The sequence below is a fragment of the Lygodium microphyllum genome, chromosome 10, assembly GCF_053477565.2.
Source record: "Lygodium microphyllum isolate KBCC chromosome 10, Lygodium_microphyllum_v1.1.10, whole genome shotgun sequence".
Taxonomy (NCBI): Eukaryota; Viridiplantae; Streptophyta; class Polypodiopsida; order Schizaeales; family Lygodiaceae; genus Lygodium; species Lygodium microphyllum.
The window spans coordinates 105,841,006-105,861,585 of record NC_141144.1 but is presented as its reverse complement, the minus strand read 5'-3'; the positions used below and the strand labels follow the sequence as shown (position 1 = coordinate 105,861,585).

The following is a 20,580-nucleotide window of genomic DNA, read 5'->3' as shown; positions in this document are numbered from 1 at the left end:
TTGTCAAAAAATTGAAACTTCCCCAACAAAAGAGTGGGCATCAATATGTTGTTCGTATGATGCAAGGTCAGTATAATAAAATATGGGATACAATGGTATCCAATTTGGAAATTGAGATCCAAGGATATAAAGATAAACTTGATTTCCAAATTATGAATATGGAAAGAGCCGATATTGCTTTAGGGAGGGAGTGGCTATGGGGATTGGAACCATCCTTCAAACATAGTTATCATCATAATACACTGGAATTTGAAAGGGATGGTAAGACTTTTGTGATTCAAGGTGAACATGAAGTATCTGATAACCCTTTGTTGTGTTTCACTGAAGTTCAGAAGCTGATAAAGAAGGAAGCTTGTGAGGTATATATGTTATGGTCTCTTCCTATACAAAACACTTTTACTTTCTGTAATATTAAGCAAAAATTTTCTTATGTTTGTGAGTTGAATGTAAGTAATGAATTAAGTGGTTTGTTAGATGAGTTTAAAGATGTGTTTCCTTCTGATTCACCAAGTGGCCTTTCACTAAATAGGGGTGATATAAATCACCCAATTGACATAGATAGGGATACACACCCTATTTCTAAACCACCTTATAAATTAAGTGAAACACAGCACCAAGAAGTTGAAAGACAAATTAAGAATTACCTTGATAAAGGGTTTATACAACCCAGGAATTCACCTTGGGCTTCACCAATTTTATTGATAAGGAAAAAAGATGGTTCTATGCGGCTTTGTGTTGATTATAGAGCACTTAACAAGATAACAATGAAGAATAAATTTCCTATGCCCAAAATGGAAGATCTTTTTGATCAATTACAAAGGGCAAAATTCTTCACAAAGATAGACTTAAGATCTGGCTATCACCAAGTTAGAATTAAGGCACTGGATGTTCCTAGGACAGCATTTCGTACTAGATATGGGCATTATGATTTTTTGGTGATGCCTTTTGGCCTCACTAATGCACCAGCTACCTTTATGAAGCTGATGAATAGTGTGTTACGGTCCTATCTAGGACACTTTGTAGTAGTCTTCTTGGATGATATCTTGATCTTTAGTAAATCAAGAGAAGAACATTTGGAACACTTACATTTAGTATTCCAATTGTTAAGAACACATTCCCTTTATGCGAAGAAAACTAAATGTGAATTCTTCGCACAAGAGGTCAAATATTTGGGGCATATTATCTCGAAAGACGGAATCAAGATGGATCCTGAAAAAGTAAGGGAAATTATTGAATGGCCATCTCCAAGGAACCTGGAAGAGCTGCAGATTTTCCTAGGATTATCTGGATTTTATCGTAGATTCATTCGAGATTATGCCAAAATAGCTCTTCCAATGACAAGCCAACTTAAAGGGAAAGGGAAGAGCTTTAATTGGGGAATAGACCAAAATGAAAGTTTTCAAAAACTTAAGGTAACTATTGCTACAACTCCATTACTATTAATTGTGGATCCCAATAAACCATTTGTGGTTGAAGCCGATGCCAGTGGTTGAAGCCGATGCCAATGGTAAGGTGATAGGTGCGATCTTATTACAAGAAGGTCGGCCAGCTGCTTTTGAAAGCAAGAAATTAGACCGTGCAAAACGGAATTATTCTGTTTATGAGAGGGAGCTGTATGCAATAGTACATGCAGTGAAGAAATGGAGGCACTATTTGTACGGTGCCAAACTTTTTATCTTGTCGGATCATGAAAGTATTAAGTGGCTTAATGACCAACCGGATCTACAAGGGCGTAAAGCCAGATGGACCGAACTCCTTCAAGATTTCGACTATGAGATAAGATGTAGAAAAGGGAAGTATAATATAGTGGCTGATGCACTCAGCAGAATGCCCATCATAAATGAATTGAGCTTTACTCAGTTCACTTCCGATTTGCTTGAATCCTTAAAAGGAAAATGCCAGGTTGATCTGGCATATTCCAACATATGGGAAGCAATAGAAAATGGGGATCCAAATGGAAGGGCCTCCACTGAGGAAGGAATATCTGAGGATGTTCAACAAGGAAATGGAGCATCAGAGGTTGCTCAAATCGGATTCAAGTGGAAGAATTTTACCATTGATAACAGTTATTTACTCTACAAGGATAGGGTATGTGTCCCGAAAGATGAAGAAATAAGGCACCAGATACTCTTTGAGTGTCATAATACCCCTAGCGTAGGACATCCAGGAGTTAATAAGACTTATAGTCTTATTAAAAGGCAGTTCTATTGGCTTGGAATGAATAAGGACATCCTTGACTATGTGGTCAAATGTAATAAATGCCAGGTTAATAAAGTTGAAAGATTGAAAATGGGAGGACTTCTCCACCCATTAGAGATTCCTTTGGGAAAATGGGAGAGTATCTCCATGGACTTTATTGTTGCATTACCCAGAACACAGAGGGGACACGACTCTGTGTGGGTGATTGTGGATAGGTTAACCAAAATGGCTAGGTTTATTCCAACTTCAACTGATGTTAAAACACCAGAATTGGCTAGATTATTCGTAGAGAACATATACCGATTGTATGGCCTTCGGGCAAATATAGTTTCTGATCGGGATAGAAAATTTGATAGTCAATTTTGGCGTGTTGTATTTACAAAATTGGATACTAAACTTAGCATGAGTACGGCGGACCACCGGCAAACTGATGGGTAAACTGAAAGGGTTAACCAAATCCTTGAAGATATACTCAGAGCATATGTAAGTAAAAGGCAAACTAATTGGGAAGAATATCTACCGATAGCAGAGTTTGCATATAATAGTGCCAAGCACTCTTCCACTGGATATAGTCCATTTATGTTAATGTATGGGTTTCAGCCCAGAGCTTCTCATGCAGTAGGACTGCATAAGGAAAAGGTTCAAGCAGCCAAGGACTTTTTGGAGGATATGAATAGCATGTTAAAATTTGCTCAAGAAAATATTAAGAAAGCTCAAAATCAAGCTAGAGCTTATGCAAATCCTCACCGAAGAGACATCTCCTTTGAAGAAGGGGAATTGGTCTATCTTAAGGTGTCTGAACAAACTAAAACCATGAAAACGGGACAATGTCCAAAGCTTTCACCCAGGTATTGTGGTCCTTTCACAATACTTAAAAGGGTGGGAGAATAGGCTTACAAGCTCCAACTACCTGCTCGTAGTAAAACACATCCGATTTTCCATGTAAGCAAGCTAAGGAAGAAGCTGGGTGATTTGGATAATCTAATCTTAAATGATAACATTGAGGAGCTATTAGATGACCAATCTAATCCACATGAACCAAAAAGAATATTAAATGTTCATAGCAAACGAACAAGGAATACTATTTATCAAGAATGTTTGGTCAAATGGAAAGATTGTTCACAAGAAAGCTCAACAGCAAGTACCCTAAGGAAAAGGTTTCCCAATTTACAGTTGGACCTTCCAAGTATCGTTTTCGAGGACGAAATCGATTCTGAAGGGGAAGAAAATGTTACATTAATAAGGTAATTATGGGAGACAGGCACGAGGGATAACCGTCCGAGGGCCTTGGGCATCCGAATGGAGTCAAGGGGAGCCTAGAGAGTAAGAGAGTCCAAGAATAGTAGGACTCACCTGAAGCGGACGGCTGGCAGAGGAAACGAGGAGAGAGGAGCCAGTACTTATCTAGGCGAGGTTGGGAGGTGAAAGGAAGAATCACTCGTGCCATTTCAGATGCCATACTTAACCATCGTGAGGAGTTTTTTGCTACCTCTCGTCATTCATCCACACAGGATACTCCTCATTCGTGATAATATCACAGATATACCCAAAATTTACGTGTAGCATCATCGACAAAGGTGATAAAGTATTTCTTCCCCCCCCCAAAGACAACCCTAGCATCTGATATACATTTGAGTATACCAACTCTAAAGGAGAAGGTTTCAATGAAAGAGAATTTTTATGTAAAGTATGAGCATGCTTATCCTAGACACAATCATCACAATGATGAAAATCAACATACCACAAACAAGGCAAATAACCCAAACGAGTGAGTACTTCCATTCTAGTTTGACTCATGTATCCACCGGCTATGCCACAAAGAAACACTTGGCTACTCGATTACGGCAATAACATGGTCACGCACACTCGATACATGTAATGGATACAAAGTATCACTCTTTGAACCTGTAGCAAAGACCCTAGATCCCTTACAGATCTTCCATTTTCCATCACCAAAGGTGATATAATAACCATCATCATCTAGCTGCCCTGTGCTAATCAAGCTCTTCTTGAGTTGAGATACATGCCTTACATTCTAAAGTGTAAAGGCTAAACCATGCTGAAACTGCACCTACACACTACCAATGCCTGCAATATCACATGCACAAATATCCTCCAAGTGGACAATACCATGTCTACCCCTCGAGGGGGTCACTCATGAATATACGTATATATAACGTGAGTTCAAAATAAGGGGTTTTTAAAACACCATTTTTATACATTTTTTACATACAGAAGGGTGTCATATAAAGGAGTTACTTACAGGTTCAATAGAAAAGGGTTGTGTTTTATTCAAGAAAAATTCACAGATTAGGATATTTATAAATAGGCCATGAACGCACGTTATATAGAGAATATATATATAGTGAACCCCCCGAGGTCTACCCCCAATGTAATTGGAGAACCACTCACGAGATGAGGAGTAACATGAAATGAGGCACTTGAATCCAAGATCCAAGTATGCATGTCATCATCTGTATCTACTACCAAGGCATATGCACTAAAGCAAGAAGAGACAAAGAGTATGTCATTACCACTATCGCTCTCATGGCTAACTACATTCACTCCTTCTATCTTGACACTACTCTTCTTTGCTAGCTAACTATCCTTCTTCTCATCCTTATTGTCATCAGCCTTGTTACCCTTCCCTTTCTCTTTCTTCCATTTGTAGCAGTCACGCTTAAAGTGACCCTTCTTGCCACAATGATAGCACTCTATATCTTTCCCACAAGATTTACTGCGTCCTTTGCTTTCAAATTTTCCATTCTGCTGAGACATGCCTCTAGTATGCAAAGCACTGGAAGACTTATTGGATGCAATGTTTTGTCGATTCATCTCTTTCATAAGCAACGCACTCTCTACGTCAAAATACATCAGCATAGCATTTGAGTTGCTCATGGCTGTCCTAAAAGTATCCCATCTTTCAGGTAGAGTATGAACAGTTCTTTGTTCTCCTCCAAACATTGGCATAACAAGAAAGTAGCCTTGAACTCATCATCAATATTAAACTTCAAGGCAACCAACTAGCTGAAAATGGAATTAAACTCACTGAGGTGTATAGACATAGTTGTACCCTCTTTCATGCGGAGATCCATTAACTTCTTCAACCAGTAAACTTTACTTGCAGCATTCTTCTAAGCATACGACTCCTCAAGTCTCTTTCAAATGGCATAGGCAAAATCCAATCCTTCTATGTTAAACAACAAGACCTCAGAGTCTAAAAGTTCAATGGTTGAACGAGCAAGCTCATTATGCTCATTCCAATCCTCTTGTTCCATTTCCCCTGGTCTTGCCCCCTACGTCTTGATAAGCTTCACTTGCTTCTTCTGCACCAAGATTTTGTAGCACTGCTTTTGCCAAACTGCAAAGTTATGTGCCCCTTTAAGCTTCTTGATGTGCATAAGGTGACTGCTGTCACTGTTGCTAGCCATGACTATAGCTCAAAATGACAAGAGAACAAGCCTAATCTATCACACAAGAGGTGCAGAAAACCAACTTGCAGTATACTTCCAAAATCTCAGTTCTGGCATTTCAGCATGACAATGACATTTCAGACCAGTAGCATGCATATAGACATCACCAAATAGCAGCAAACAAGTCTAGGTACAAACTGCCTGCAAATGGTCTTTGCTGTTCATGGTATACAGCAGCAAGATGTCTACACAAGCTGATCTATTTTCAGCTCAAAAAATGAGGCATAACACATATCCAATCACTGCTCAAGCATGTGACCTTACGTCAGTACCAAAACCGTGCTTATGAGCTTCATTGGAAGCATACAACCCTGTCAAAACCACTTGCAGATATAGCATCTGCTGTCTACAATCTCTTACAGCAGCCAAGACAACCTTTCCCAACCTCCACATCATTCATGGTATGCATGTACATTGTTTCACTAGTACCTGAGAGATGACCCAAATGCAATAGGCATACCACAAACCTCTGCCAAGTACGTTCAGCCCTGCTATAAACAGTAGTAAAAATGACAGTAAAACTGAGTATAATTCGTGTTAAAACCAGGTCAAACATATCTTAGACCCAAGGCATATCATGTTCCAATGTAGTAGCACCAATACATGACCATTTGGGCATCCCACGAAGCATATGTGAGCTCAAACAATGAAGCAGATAACTTCTTTGACCTGTGAATCTCACAGACTTACTGATGTATACAGCAGTGAATTCACTGACAAATGAAGCTATTTTAGTGGCAAAATCAGCTCTAAATCAATCCCATAACATAGGCATCAATCAGCAACCAATAGGCATCAAATGTCAATGCCAACAAGCATAACATCAAATGTTAATATTGCTGCCCTGTTTTACGCTGTTTGTGGACTGTTATAGCAGTCCAGAACTGAAGTAAAACAGTCACAAATGTCAATGCCAGGAGAAGATCCAATGCACAAGCATAACACCAAGCATTATAATGCTCAAATGAGCTGCCAATGAAGCCCAAATGGAGTAGGGAGACTAATAGAAACTGAATGTCTATGTAAACTAATATGTTGCTGTCCACGTGGCTGCACCTGTAGGTCTGGGAAGGGCTGGGAGCAGCTCTTGATGCTAAGGAAGGTGAGAAGGGTCCTCAAGGACCCAAACAAGCTCGTGATTGAAGCTCAAACAAAATTGTGTGACCAACGTTTCCTAAGAAGCAAAGAGCAATGGCTGCCCTGCTCTGAACTGAATGCAATGTCTTTCTCAAGAGACACAAATGCACTACCTCCTCAAGCTCCTACTCCAAAATGCCAAGCTCTCATACCAGTTTGAAGTGCGTGGACCACCGAGTATGGAGCTTCTATGAATGTAGCAATGCAGGTTGAGAGAGAGAGACAATGATACAGAATATGTGGGTACAAAGATTGTGCCGCTAACTCTGTGTGTGTGTGTGTGTGTGTGTGTGTGTGTGTGTAGAGAGATGACATAGTATAGTGCCCTAATGGGCGAGCACGGACATGGTGGCTCTTTATTCCCAACACATTGTGTTGACTGTTGCTGGATTACCCTAACCCTAACTATGTTTCTCTTTATCAGCTAGTGTATTTGTTGTACAATTATTTTTGTGTTTTGTGGTAGAGCATTTCTTTACACCGCCTACTCCTCACTTAGCACCAATACTCCACTTGCCATGGCCAAAAATACCTTTTACTAATAAGGCTCATTTTGGTTGTCGAATTTCACAAACTCAGTCAATCTTATACAACTAGTGCTTTAGTCTTGGGGTCTTTGGGACCTAGTAGTTAAAGTCTATGCCAAACCCTCCATTAACCCACCCAATCAAGGGTTACTTCCTGAGTTTAACTCCCAATTACAACATTTTCCCCTAGAATCTGATCATTGAAGTCATCTCATTTGCCGTTGTAATGTGAGAGATCAAACCCATAGAATCAATCTCAATCATGAGCTACAAGGGTTTTTGATTAAGGGGATGGTCTAAAAGTCAAGTTGGTTGAGTATAGGTGATTACTTGTAAAATTTTTCAATATTGGATGACGATCAGGTCACATTATTCCTAAACAAGCAGCCACCCAAACTTTTCACTTTATGCAACAAGTCATTTCATTATCTCAATTTTCAACCTTCTATGAGTTTAAATATCAATCCTTGCATTATGCAAGGCTACATGATCAAGTCAACAAAAAGACATCTTCCCCATTTTTATGTCTAGTGGAGGACCTGATATACTCTTCTTTGAAGGGGAAATCCAAAGTGGCAAAAACTCTCAAGAAAGGAAGGCAACCCAAACAAGGGCGACACCCCTTTCTTAGATAAACCCATCTGGCGACAACTCCATAAAAAAGAATAGGTTTTGCAGACACTACCATTGCTTGGACCACATAGACTAGGAGTGTATATCAAGGCCCCGAGGCCTCCCACCTAAAAATTCATAGCATCCCATGACTACATCCATAGGCGGTACACCTCAGACAATTGAGAGGGGGTCCTCCAACTGTTGCACCTACTACTGTTGCTCCTTACAGTACACAACCACATCAACAGCGCACCACTAGACAAGTGGCATGTGGACAACCCCCTCCACTCTCACGCTATAGGATTCTTGAAGGTTTGAGTGATTAGTCTATTAACCCCACTACATTACGTTTCTCATGACATGCACTTCTAGCTACTTATGACCACTTCTCCACCTCATCACAAGTTTCATTGACTAAGACTTGCTGATGGACATGCTCAATGGTCGTCACACCCTTAAACTAGTATTCTCTAAGTCCGTCACGGTACTCTAGGCTAGTCTAGTGTCCATTCCTACTCTTTAACATGCAAGTTTGCATCCATTCTTCTTGGGTTGGAGACATGGGTTGCTTGCCATTCCTTTGTGACACCATCTTACTTTAAGACTTGCTCTTCCACCAATATGGAGGCTTCCCCTCTCGAGGCAAGTCTTCAAGCATCTTTCAATGTTACCATAGCAGGTGCTTCTACCTCGCCCTTCCAACTAGGGTGCTTCATCTTCATCCTTCTTCATAGTTCTTTGCACCACACCAAGACCGACATCAGGTTCCTCTTCCTTCTTGGGCATCGACATACGTGGTTAAGAGGGGGTTCCTACCCTTTTCTTGGTACCGACAAATTTCAGCATTGTCTTTGACATCAAGTTCCTCTTCCTTCTTGGGCATCAATATACATGGTTAAGAGGGGCTTCCTACCCTTCTCTTGGTACCTACAAATTTCAGCATTGTCTTTGACATTGACCTCCCTTCCCTATGTACTCACCCTTTGCATTGCATGATCATTATCATCTTTGCAAACAAGTGCCTAGACAAGTGAATGATTTCCCCCATGAGAGATATTGACCAAGTGGCATCTTGCTGCAGCGCATTCCCATCATTTAGCATTTATTCATGCATCTCATTGTGCAAAGTTCCCTTGAGCACATTGCTCACATCTGATTCTGAGCTATCTCCACCAATGGTACATACCTCTTCACCCCTTCCCTTCATCCTCAACACCCTTGCAAGTAGTTGAGTGCATACTATTTGTTTGAGAATTTGTGAGCCAAGTGTCCCCTTACTAACCCCCACGGTCATATTCATTTCATAAGTTTTATTAGAAAAAGAAGAAAATAAAGTTCAAAGTGGTTTTACCACGCTTTTGCAAGTCCTCATAGGCCACTAGGCAGCTAGCCAGCAACCTTTGTCCAATGCCTTGGCCTCTTTGGGGAGGTCTTTTAGACTCTCCACGAAAGATAACCATCACCTCTTTAGTCTTTGTAGGTTCTTGGACAATCAACATGCACCCATTGACTAATACCCTCACTCCTTTGGGGTGGAACATCTCGGGATACACACAAGGTGAGCTACGCTTGCAATCCCTTGGGCTTGAGAGGGGGTGTTAAGCTTGAAAAGGACCATTTCATATTAACATTATTTAGCTCATTTAAAAACAGCCCCAAAACTCAAAAATTTAATGCTATTAAGAGTTTCAGTGTCCATAAATAAGCAAACTCCTGCAGTTTGGTTGGTTCCTCATGTATAAATAGATGGTGTGCTCAGTCAATTTGCATCCTGTTTCATATCCAACCTACTCTACTACTTGTCAAGACTATCCAGCCTTGCCCTAATACCTAGTGATGGAATCCAGCACATCAGACAATTTGTCCATGCCTGTGTTTTCTGGTTTTGCAGGCCACCCAGCATTGAACATACCTCTCCCAACCCCTCTGCTGCTGCATGTGACCAGCTGCCATCATTTTCAGGCAGCACACTGCTGCATTATTCTTCACTAGCCACAAAGACTGCCGCGTTTTGGCTTCCAGCCTGCTGCTTGTCAGCAATATCCAGCCTTGCCCAAATACCTCATGACAGCATCCAGCACATCAGACAATCTGTCCATGCCTGTGTTCTGGTTTTGCAGGCTGCCCAGCATCAAACATATCTCTCCCAACTCCTCTGCTGTTGCATGTGACCAGCTGCCATCATTTCAGGCAGCACACTGCTGCAATTTTCTTCACTAGCCACAAAGACTGCTGCATTTTGGCTTCCAGCCTGCTGCCTTGTCATTTACATCATCATCTTATAGCTCCAAATGGTGGCTACAGCACTTGGGATCCATCTCCAATGGACATCATTCTGACTTCTTCCTCAGCCCACTCCCATGAGAGTCCTAGGCTGCTGGACAGCTCTGCCTTTGACCACTCCATACACACTTTCATTTCTTTACAACATTCATTCAGTTTGATGTGTTTGATGCTGCGTTTGTGTTTTTGCATTTTTAACCGAGTTATTTGTGTTTTAGTTGTGTTCATACATTCTATGTTTTCTCAATGCAAATCCTAGCATATCTTCACACACTTTTTGATGTTTCAAGAGTAGATTCATGTTCCTGCTCATCAATTCACTGATCTTATGGTCAGCAAGTTGTTGGATTTAACCATCTCAATCTTCTGCTACCTTGCCACCTTCTAGGATCACCCCTTTATGGCTAGATTCTGTTTAGTAACCTCAGGGAATGCTTCACTTGCTAATTGTCATCGTCAGCTTCAATACTATTCTATTGATTACAAGGGACATCTAATAGGTCAGCTTCTATTGGTTGAGGTTCTGGTAGCTCATCTTCTGTTAACTCCTTCCTACCAGCTTCTAGCAATTCTGGTGCAAGTTCCCTGGACAATGACAAGATAGGCCCCTGCACTAGCTCCTTCCTCTGCTTGCAGGTACTCTCATCGGGTGCTTCCTCCTAGTAATGAGCTTCTGCTGTCCCTTTGGCCCCCATGTCATCATCATCCTCTTCAGCATGTGCCTTCTTACTGAAAGTATTGGGCTCATAACATGCCTCTTCTGCTTGATTTGGCTCATTGCTTTTCCCTACTTCATCAAGTTGGGCACCTCTGATGATGATATCAGAGCAAGTTCTGGTACCTCTTCATCAAACTCACTGATCTGATGATCATTAATCTGTGACTCATTTGTTAGTTGAATTGGACCATCTTTATCTTCAGCTTCCTTAGTCTCAACATCTGGGATCACCTCTTCATTTTGTAAGTTTACAAATTTCTTTAAATCTCAGAAATAACAAGTTTACTGGAAACAGTGATCCTTCCAGCTTTGGAATACTGCTCCAATTCAACACCCACCTTTGAGCCAAAAATTTTGACAGGGATGATTCCTGTAAAACTTGGTACGCTGCTTCACTTGGAAGCTTGACCTGTCTGATAACCAACCAACAGCATTTACACCAATCATCTTTGGCAACCTCAATCACTTCACAGAATCACAAATGACTAGGAAAAAGCTGTCAGTTATTATCTCATTCAACTAAGAGCATTACAAAGTTTACAGATCGCTATAAATCTCAGCAATAGCAAGCTTACTGGAAATATACTTGCTGAGCTTGGCAGACTTGTGATAGAGCTGCAATACATGCCACTGCATCATTAACAAAAAGTTGGTAAGAGACTTCCTACTCACACCCTCTAACCCAAGTCTTACAATTTGAACATGTATGTTTTGGCCTTCTCCTGAAGTGTGTATGACGCTGCAAGCCTTTTAATGTGCATATGACACTGCACTGCAATTTTTTTAATGTGCAAATGTATGTATTGGCATCCTGAAAATACCTTCTGCATGCATCAGCAGTTCAATGCTTGTTCACCACATGCAAGTTCGATGTACCTTATTAGAGAGCTGAAACAATTGTGAATCTTAAATATTTCCTTCGATTTCATCATAGGTGCAATTCTTCCAGCTTTGAAGTATCCAACAAACATGGTCTTTACCAATCACATTTGGAAACCTCAATCACTTGACAGAACTGTACCATGGATATGGATACAAACAAACTGTCACCAGGTATTTCCCTCCAAAATAGGAGCATTACAAAGTTTTATCAGAATAATCTGCTTCAAGCCTCAGAAATAACAAGCTTGCTAAAGCATGCCTGCTGAGCATGATAGGCTTGCAAAGCTCAACCCTCCACATCAGTCATTTATCCAACCAATACTTAGATCCAGTTTCTCCTAAGCCCTTGTTATTAGTATCAATGTTTCCAACTCAACCAATAGTTGCTAGACAATGTTGAGATATGGCACAAGCCTCTTCTAAGGGCAACTTGTTCATTCCTTTGGATGAGTTGATTATGAAATAAAAAGTACCTGGGATATGGAACAAGCATCTGTAAACAAGAAAAACAAGCAAACAAGCAAGAAAAATCAAGCTGCTTCAAACACTCCTTCAAAGGGAAAAAAATGAGGAACTTGGAAGACAATGCTCTTGCACACAACAGTGTGCCTTGTTATTTCCTCTCACCTCCACCCACAATTTTTGCCAAGACAGATTCTTTTTTAATAGATATCACTCAAAAGTAACGATTGTTCCCCTTCCTCTTTGTCATCTTGCTTTTCCTCCTCCTCGTCAATGACAATCAAAAAAGAAGTATATGCAGGGTCACTGCTGTTTTTTGGTGGCTTGCAACTACACTGCCTTGTTTTCTTTAATGACACAAAGGAAGTTTTCTTATAGCCAATTGCTACAAGATAGAAGTGTTAATCTTAGAGTTCTTAGCTGCACCTTGTATGTAATGCCTGTCAGTTAGACCAAATGGCAATGTTTGTGCTTCCTTTCCAAAGCTACTCCTTGAGAATGTCAAAGGCCTTGATGTAAGTTCTCTATATTATTGATTTAAAAACAAACCACCTCTTTAGAAGAAAGACATGAATCAGTCTATTGCAGAAACATTCCCATTTTTGTGAACTCTGTTTTCATAACCTTTGAAGTAAGAGTTACAATGACATTTCATCTGCTATCAGCAGTTTTCATAACCTTTGAAGTAAGAGATACAATAACATTTCATCTGCTTTCAGCAGTGAACACCTCAAGTGAAAACATCTATAAGGATGCTGAGCGTTCATCTGACTTTCAAGGCCAAAACCTATCCTGAAGAATAGACACTATTCTTGTGCCATAGTTTTGTCATAGAGGGTTATGAATACTATGCAAGTCAGAATCTAGAAATCCTGTGTGTGTGTGTGTGTGTGTGTGTGTGTGTGTGGAAACAGCTGCAACTTCTTCGAGCCTGCAACCCCTCAACAAAGGGTTTCTGTGCAAACCCACCTTGACACTGCTAGTCAGACATTTTAGATATACAATGAGACTTGATAATCCTATTTACTTTCTTGATCCACCAGGCTTATAACCACCATGGATTTGACCCTCCCTAATACTGCACGTTACATCTAATGCATATACAGTGAGATGAGAACCTATTTTCAGAAACAAATCGATAGTGCCTGCTGTTAGTACTTAGTCTTCTGATCCAGGTGGCCTGTAACCCCATGGATTCTTAACAGCCCAGTTCCATTGATCATGGCACATCTCCTCTATTCCAAATTGAGCTCTGCAAAACATGATGGAAAACACATCAACAGATGAAAATATCACCTTAAGCACTAAAAACTCTCATTGGGTAGAATACTTCTTATGAGGGGCATACTTCCATTGCAGTTCCCTTTCAGCCTTCTCAGTAGATGCATAGACTTCACTACAGTCACCTGGGCGTCGCCCAACAAACTTCAATGGTATTTTCTGCCAAAACATTGCATAGTTGCTTCACTCAATCCTTATCAAAGAAGCCATATGATAATCAAATATTTTTCCTTTTAACAATGCACATAGGACTAATAAGCATTGAGACATGACACAGTGAATCAAAATTAATTTGGTGCCACATATCAATGCTGATTACACTTATTTAGTGAAATAAATATAAAAAGCAGCCAAATACAATCTAAAGGGATAAACAGGTGGCATTGCCTTACCTTCCCAGATACTTTCTCAAAGGCTGCAACCATTTCCAATACTGATGTCCCTCGCCCAGTTCCTAAATTATATACAGTGCAGCCTAGAAAAGAAATACCGGAGCATGTCAGCAAAACATAGACTTCTTTTTCAGATTAAGCAGAGCCAAATAAGAAAATCCATACCTATGCCACTGGAGCTAAAGAGCTTCTTCAGTGCTGCTAAATGGCCATTAGCCAAGTCCACCACATGAATGTAATCACGGACCTGTTAATACACAAACATGCAACCCATTGTTTGAACAGAAGCATTTTCTAAGATTTAATACTTTTACCGTATGAGGGTGGCGTATCATGGCTTTTAAGCCAGATTAAATTTTCAAAGACAAAGTTTTTTAACTGTGCACGTATAGAGATTTTGGTTTCAGTTCTCTTTTGGCACAATCAGTAATGTGATTCTCACACATGCAGTTCTGCCCCATTTCAGACAGCAATTGGGGTTGCTAACAAGATAGAACAGGTGGGATAGGTTCTAGACTGCCATGGTTTACAAGGCACAAACACCATAGTTGATCTTGATGCATGCAAAGACTAAACAAGACCCAGCAACAATACTACAAGAAACAACCTTGGCCATGGATCCCACTGAGGAACACCGGCGAAACTATAGCAAGAAAATTTATGCTTATGCTTCTTGAAGAAAAGGCAGACTGAACACTTCATATATGTTATCATAGACTGCTAAACTAATCTTGACAACACACAAAAACCACCTCTGCTAATTTGTGGATAAACCTGGTCAACATGACACAGACTGCTAAACTAATTTTGACGACACACAAACACCACCTCTGCTAATTTGTGGATAAACCTGGTCAACATGAAGAAACAGATGACATCACCATATAGTTCTAGCTTCAGGAATCATATATTCCAGCAAAGATTGGTAAACTAATGATGGCACATAATAAGTACTGTCCTCTACTAACTTCTGGATAAACCTGGTCAGTGTAAAGAAACAGATGACTCTTGTTGCATTGTTATAACTTCAAGAAGGGTTATGCAATCATACCCCAGTACCATCTCTTGTTGGATAATCATTGCCAAAAACAGCCAGCTCATTTCGCCTTCCAACTGCTACTTGCTGTACAAAAGGCATCAAATTGTTTGGAATGCCTCTTGGATCTTCACCAATCAGCCCACTCGGATGAGCCCCGACAGGATTGAAATATCGCAGAAGAATAATCTGCCATTCAGAATCTGATCTCTGAACATCTCGTGCCATCTCTTCAATAAAGAGCTGAAATTCCATGTACCAGTTAACTTTAGATCAACCTTGCATGTTGCAAAACCTTTCAGCTTCAGAGTCCTGGCATATGCTGCAGGTAAGAAACTGAAGTTACCTTTGTACGACCATAAGGATTAGTAGCTGATAAAGGAAATTCTTCAGTACAGGGAACAGTTTTGGGTTGACCGTATACAGTAGCAGATGACGAAAAGACTAGCTGTAAAATCAAGATAAGGAGAGAGATCTTGTCAAATTAGTTTAGAGACAACAAACCACATATGAAACACCCCCAAATAAAGATACAATACAAGTGAACTAAGCATCAGTAAAATGACTTGCCTTTTTACATCCATGGTTACCCATAACCTCTAAGAGGTTGATTGTGCCTATTAAATTATTCCCATAGTAGGCCAAAGGCTTGGCCACACTCTCACCCACTGCTTTCAGCCCAGCAAAATGTATGACAGCATCGAACCTGCAAACGACAACCAACATGATGGGAAAATCGAAGAATTGCAGTGCTCTTAAAAAATTATCAAATTTTAAGTTGCAGAAAAGGTGTGCTCTTTCATACTTGGCTCTAGAAAAGAGCTTTTGCAAGGCTTCCTTATTGCGTAAATCTATCTGCAGCAAAGCCAGACCAGTGGGGCAAACGCAAATCAGTATAAATATACAAAGTATGATCATACAAACATGAGGATGCACATAAAACATTGTGACATAGCTATATGGAATCAGGACTACTGAGCCACTTTCAGCAAACAAACACCATATTAGGGAATTTGGGAATTCTCATATAGTTTGGGAATTCCCAATATAATTAATATTTGGCCATATGATCAAACCTTGTCCCCTTACTTAAAAGGGGAGTCTACCCTAATTACTATATAGGTTGTATTTCTTAGTTCCACTTTGAAGCATAGAGATTCCAAAATTCTCTAATATGGTATTAACTGCAAATTACCTGGAAAAAGTAGAGATTGCAACTGTTCTTCCCAGCTAAGTCTACAACACGCTTGACAGCCCCCTCAACAGAGTTATCCAGGTTGTCAATGATGACCACCTTGTAGCCCTGCTCTAAAAGCTGTAATGCGGTGTGACTTCCAATGTAACCAGCTCCACCAGTGACAAGTATCGTTGGTCCATAGTGTGTATCAGAATTTGAAGTAATATCCCCAAAAGTGTGATTCATGATGCTCGACCAGGACCCCTGTAATCGAAAATTTGCACAACCATAAGACTCCTGCTCCATAATTGAAAGATGGAACAATCGTGGTGAAGGAATCGAACAATAAAGAAGAGTGAAAGGGGGTCTGCTCCATAATTCAAAACTTAGGCAATCATTTTCAGCAAATGGGACAACGAAAGGGAGTCCTGCTCCATAATTGGATAATTGTACAGCCATGTAACATGGAAGAAATTGAATGACAGGTTATGCATGAGACATGCCAATTATATGCTTAATAGTGTAACATGGAAGAAATTGAATGACAGGTTATGCATGAGACATGCCAATTATATGCTTAATAGTGCTTGTTATTCTGTTTTTGGGCTGCCTAGGTCTCTCATGAGCTGCATAAAAGACTAAAGATTTATGTACATGATTTTACCTACAACAGCAAAAGAGAAGAAAGAAAACTCATATTGATTACCGACGTACCTGGATGGAGCTGTGTGGCGCCCTGTTTGGCCGATTGAACAGGCTGCCAAGGACAAATTGCAAGAACAGCAGTAAGAAACAGGTGAGTTATGTAACATGAAACGCAAGTTCCAGGTTAAATTGTGGGAGGAAGAGGAAACATACTGAAAGAAGGATGATCTTCCTCCTGCTAGGCAAAAGCAATTGTGAGGCGTGGATGACTGAAGTTGCTGAAAGAAGGATGTGCCTCCTCCTATTGTGCAAAAGCAATTGTGAGGCGTGGGTTAAGGAACGCAACTGATAGGGTATGTCTGTGTTAGGTGTGATCGGTGCTTCTGCGAGAGAGAGAGAGAGAGAGAGGCACACGAAACGCGTCGATTGCTTATATCGCTCACAGCACAGGAGAGAGAGAGAGAGAGAGAGCGAGAGAGATTTGAATTTGATTTTTTTATATAAATAATACTAATAGTAGTAATAATAAAAATCCGACATCCTTGTCCTTCCACATCAGCATCCCCAAATCTTTTCCTGCCCGACCTCGCTGACGTGTCGGCTTCTGAATCCTCTTGACGTAAACCACCGCCCAATCCAAATGTCCCAAGGAATTTCCTTATTATTTATTAAAGATATTTACTTCCTTTGTTATGATTGTTTTTTTACAGCCTCTCTATTATTCAAAAAGGCATTCTTTTTCGATGGCTGTTAATTGGGTTTTTTTTAAATTAAAAAAAGGGCCCTTTCTAGAGGCTTTCGTTCTGTACCACGTTTGTGAAGTGTGGTTCAACATGCACTCGTGCATTTCCCTTCTCGAGAACAAAAAGAAGGAGAGTATCCGGATTCCATATCATTCTCTTTAAATCTACAAAGAATAGCAGTAGTAACCATAGTCATAATTATAGTACCAACGTTCTAACTTATCACCAATTGGGGTCGGGGCTCAATGGTGGGTGCTAGGGTTGAGTTCCCTGGGTATATGAGTTCGAAACATGTGAGTAGACCTTAACAGTATACCTCTCAAAAGAGAATAAGTCACAAAAAATACTAACCTACTTCATGCCATGTCTATCCTTTCCATTGATTTTAAGTATTGGTGAACTAATCCCCCCTCCCCCCCCCCCCCCCACCCCACCCCCAAGCAGCAACCCAACTAGTGGATAGAGTAAGGGGGTCGAAAAAGTCAAAGCACCCAAATTAGTGATGATTCTTTGTGTCATACCCACATCAATTTAAGCACGCTAAAACATATGTCTTCATCAGAAGGAGATGGCACGTAGCCTTTCTATTGGAGGAGACACTCTAGCCTGTCATAGAATTGGGTCATTGATGCTTTTTTCTCAAGGCGACCAACTCTCACATTTTTGCATGCATGTTTTTACAACATAGAATTATCCGTAGTCGTGGGAAGGAGGAGAAGTGAATAAAATGATCTAAGTTATATTTATAAGATATACTTGAATGTTGCAAAGCCAACTGTATACTCATGCTACTTATTTTCCATCAATTTAAACCAATGAAGGGTGAGGTTGGTAGTTGTCACTAAACTAGCCCCTTCACCTTACATGGCATGTGTTGCATGGGAGATTATATGTGTAAGTACCCATAACAGATGGGATAGAGTCGGCAAATATGTGTCCTACAACAATGCTACTCACACATGCATCATCTATTCTATGTATAAGCTTTTGCGATTACTAAATTAAGTTCCGTATAGCATTATAACTTATAGGCATATATCTAAAAGACAAATTATTTCCAAGGAGCTTAATTCAATTTGTTTTACAATTGTGTATGATTGACAACTATGTATGTGATTCAATATAAAGCATTTATAAATACGCCCTTTTTCAATTAATTTCATATTTGATGCATGTGAAGGTAGAAGATTTGGTGCATTTTTGGATTATGTGAGTGACATGTGTCAAGCAATGTATATCACATAGCCAAAATGTCTTCTTGCAATTTCCAAAGAAGTCATGCCCTTTGATCCAAGTGGCTACTATTGTAGTACCCGGAGAGAAATTAAAGAAGTATCTTGCCACCTTTAAGCAACACTTGTACTAATGAAATATTTTGAATGGCCATCAAGAAGATTCCATACCCCTACTATGCTTGAAAGTTAGGCAACCCCAAATCTCTCCACCCCCTCTCTTTCGTTCGTAAATTTTTTTGATTACTTTTTAGAAAGCAATACATTTCCTAATAAACAAGATGCGCACTAAATCAATTGCCAAGACATAACAAACCTTGTCATACTTTCATCCCACATGTCTTATACATATTTATGAGAGCTTTGGTAGCCTTTTCACAAAATTGTTCTTTTTCACCTAACCGGATCCTCCTTAGGTGACCACTTTTCCTCCAAATCTTGAAAATAAACAATTCGTGCATGTAGTTTTATGTATGTGTCATTTCATGAACTCCAACACACATGCTATTGTGTGTAGATCTTGCATAGGCCCAACCATTGAAATTCATTAGTCCAGCAAATGCTTAACATTTAGTATCGCATTCTAATTGTGAACTTGGCACAAATAAGAGTTTATTATCACATGCCATTCCTTTTCGTGGCCCAAAATCATATATTAGGAACCTAATACATCCTCATTAAATGGTTCATCCAACATACTAAATTTACATGCATGGTTTATTGCACAATAAAGCAAGTTTGTGAAGCATTACCTTCATCGTTCAAAAAATAACTTTGTGGGGAACATTGTTATATCAAAAGTTGTATGATTTATAACTAATAATTTCACTTGCTATTCCCAAAGAACATGAAAATTACTGATGGTGACACCTAAATACTTTTGAGGTGTAGTGTCTTGCTCCCAATAAGTCAAGCTCTTACACTACCAAGTTAGTTTCCCTCCTCACTTTGAATATATTTCTTTTATTACACTCAATTGGACCTATAGACACTCAAGCTGTTATCACAAAATTGTTTACTTAAAGGGGATCTTACCCACATTGTCGTGCATATTTTGTTTGTCCTTACAGTTGTTGATCAAAACCCCTTTTGACATCCACATCAATAAGAGATGAAATATAGCTTTTACATATATTTGTCAAGAAGAACTAATGTTGACATGTTAGAGACCTAAGGTTTTGTTATTTCGTACTATTTGTGATACATTTCGATAATACATATCACAAGCAACCCAATTCGTGTGTAATAGTACAAGAGGGATGCAAGAGGAGGGGATGGTGTGTGTGTGTGTGTGTGTACAAATTGTGATGCATATGTAAGATTCACATCAAACAATCAATTCCTTGCTCCAAACATGTGGAGATTGCACAAGTAGGAACGAATGGGAGGGACTAGGTGTTGGTGTGAAATCATCTACCAACAATCATGCATAATCCATCCACCCATAGCCTCTTTACACTCAAACCTATTGCAGTTGAACTCTCTCTGCTCTAGGCTATGGCCATGTGATAGTGCAACTAGATTGTGCCCATACGCTGATATTCCAAGAGGTAACACTTTAACCTAAGCCATTTTCAACCATGTCAACTAACTCATAATGTGACTTTTTATCTTTCTATTCAATACTCGTATCAATTGTCATATCTACTTGCATTTCCCCATGGTAGATCATGTGCTCTATGTTATAGACCAAATTATCCATGCACGTCATTAGGACCCCATCTAAAAAGTGCTTTTTTCTTTAAAAATGTTCATTGGGAGCCTTTGTTAGAGATATT

General features: G+C 39.8%; 1 protein-coding gene across 1 annotated transcript; it reads right to left on the bottom strand.

Annotated features, from left to right (window-relative positions):
- Positions 1 to 12,839: 12,839 nt before the first annotated feature.
- LOC148030394 (UDP-glucose 4-epimerase GEPI48-like) lies at positions 12,840 to 17,276 on the bottom strand. The gene is made up of 11 exons (XM_087686716.1): positions 17,041 to 17,276; positions 16,897 to 16,939; positions 16,201 to 16,446; positions 15,811 to 15,860; positions 15,576 to 15,711; positions 15,352 to 15,453; positions 15,021 to 15,248; positions 14,135 to 14,216; positions 13,970 to 14,052; positions 13,645 to 13,736; positions 12,840 to 13,548 (listed from the first exon to the last, which is right to left on the bottom strand). The coding sequence occupies exons 3-11, from the start codon at positions 16,426 to 16,428 to the stop codon at positions 13,455 to 13,457; spliced, it is 1,095 nt and encodes a 364-aa protein (XP_087542842.1). The 5' UTR covers positions 16,429 to 16,446; positions 16,897 to 16,939; positions 17,041 to 17,276; the 3' UTR covers positions 12,840 to 13,454.
- Between the last annotated feature and the right edge of the window lie 3,304 nt (positions 17,277 to 20,580).

What these genes read in the sequence shown, in the direction of transcription:
- LOC148030394 (XM_087686716.1), bottom strand. Translation starts at nt 16,428, where the DNA reads ATGAATCACACTTTTGGGGATATTACTTCAAATTCTGATACACACTAT. An exon ending in GTAACCATGGATGTAAAAAG is followed by an intron (nt 15,454 to 15,575) that starts GCAAGTCATTTT and finishes TTGATTTTACAG; the next exon opens with CTAGTCTTTTCGTCATCTGC. An exon ending in ATCCTTATGGTCGTACAAAG is followed by an intron (nt 15,249 to 15,351) that starts GTAACTTCAGTT and finishes ATGGAATTTCAG; the next exon opens with CTCTTTATTGAAGAGATGGC.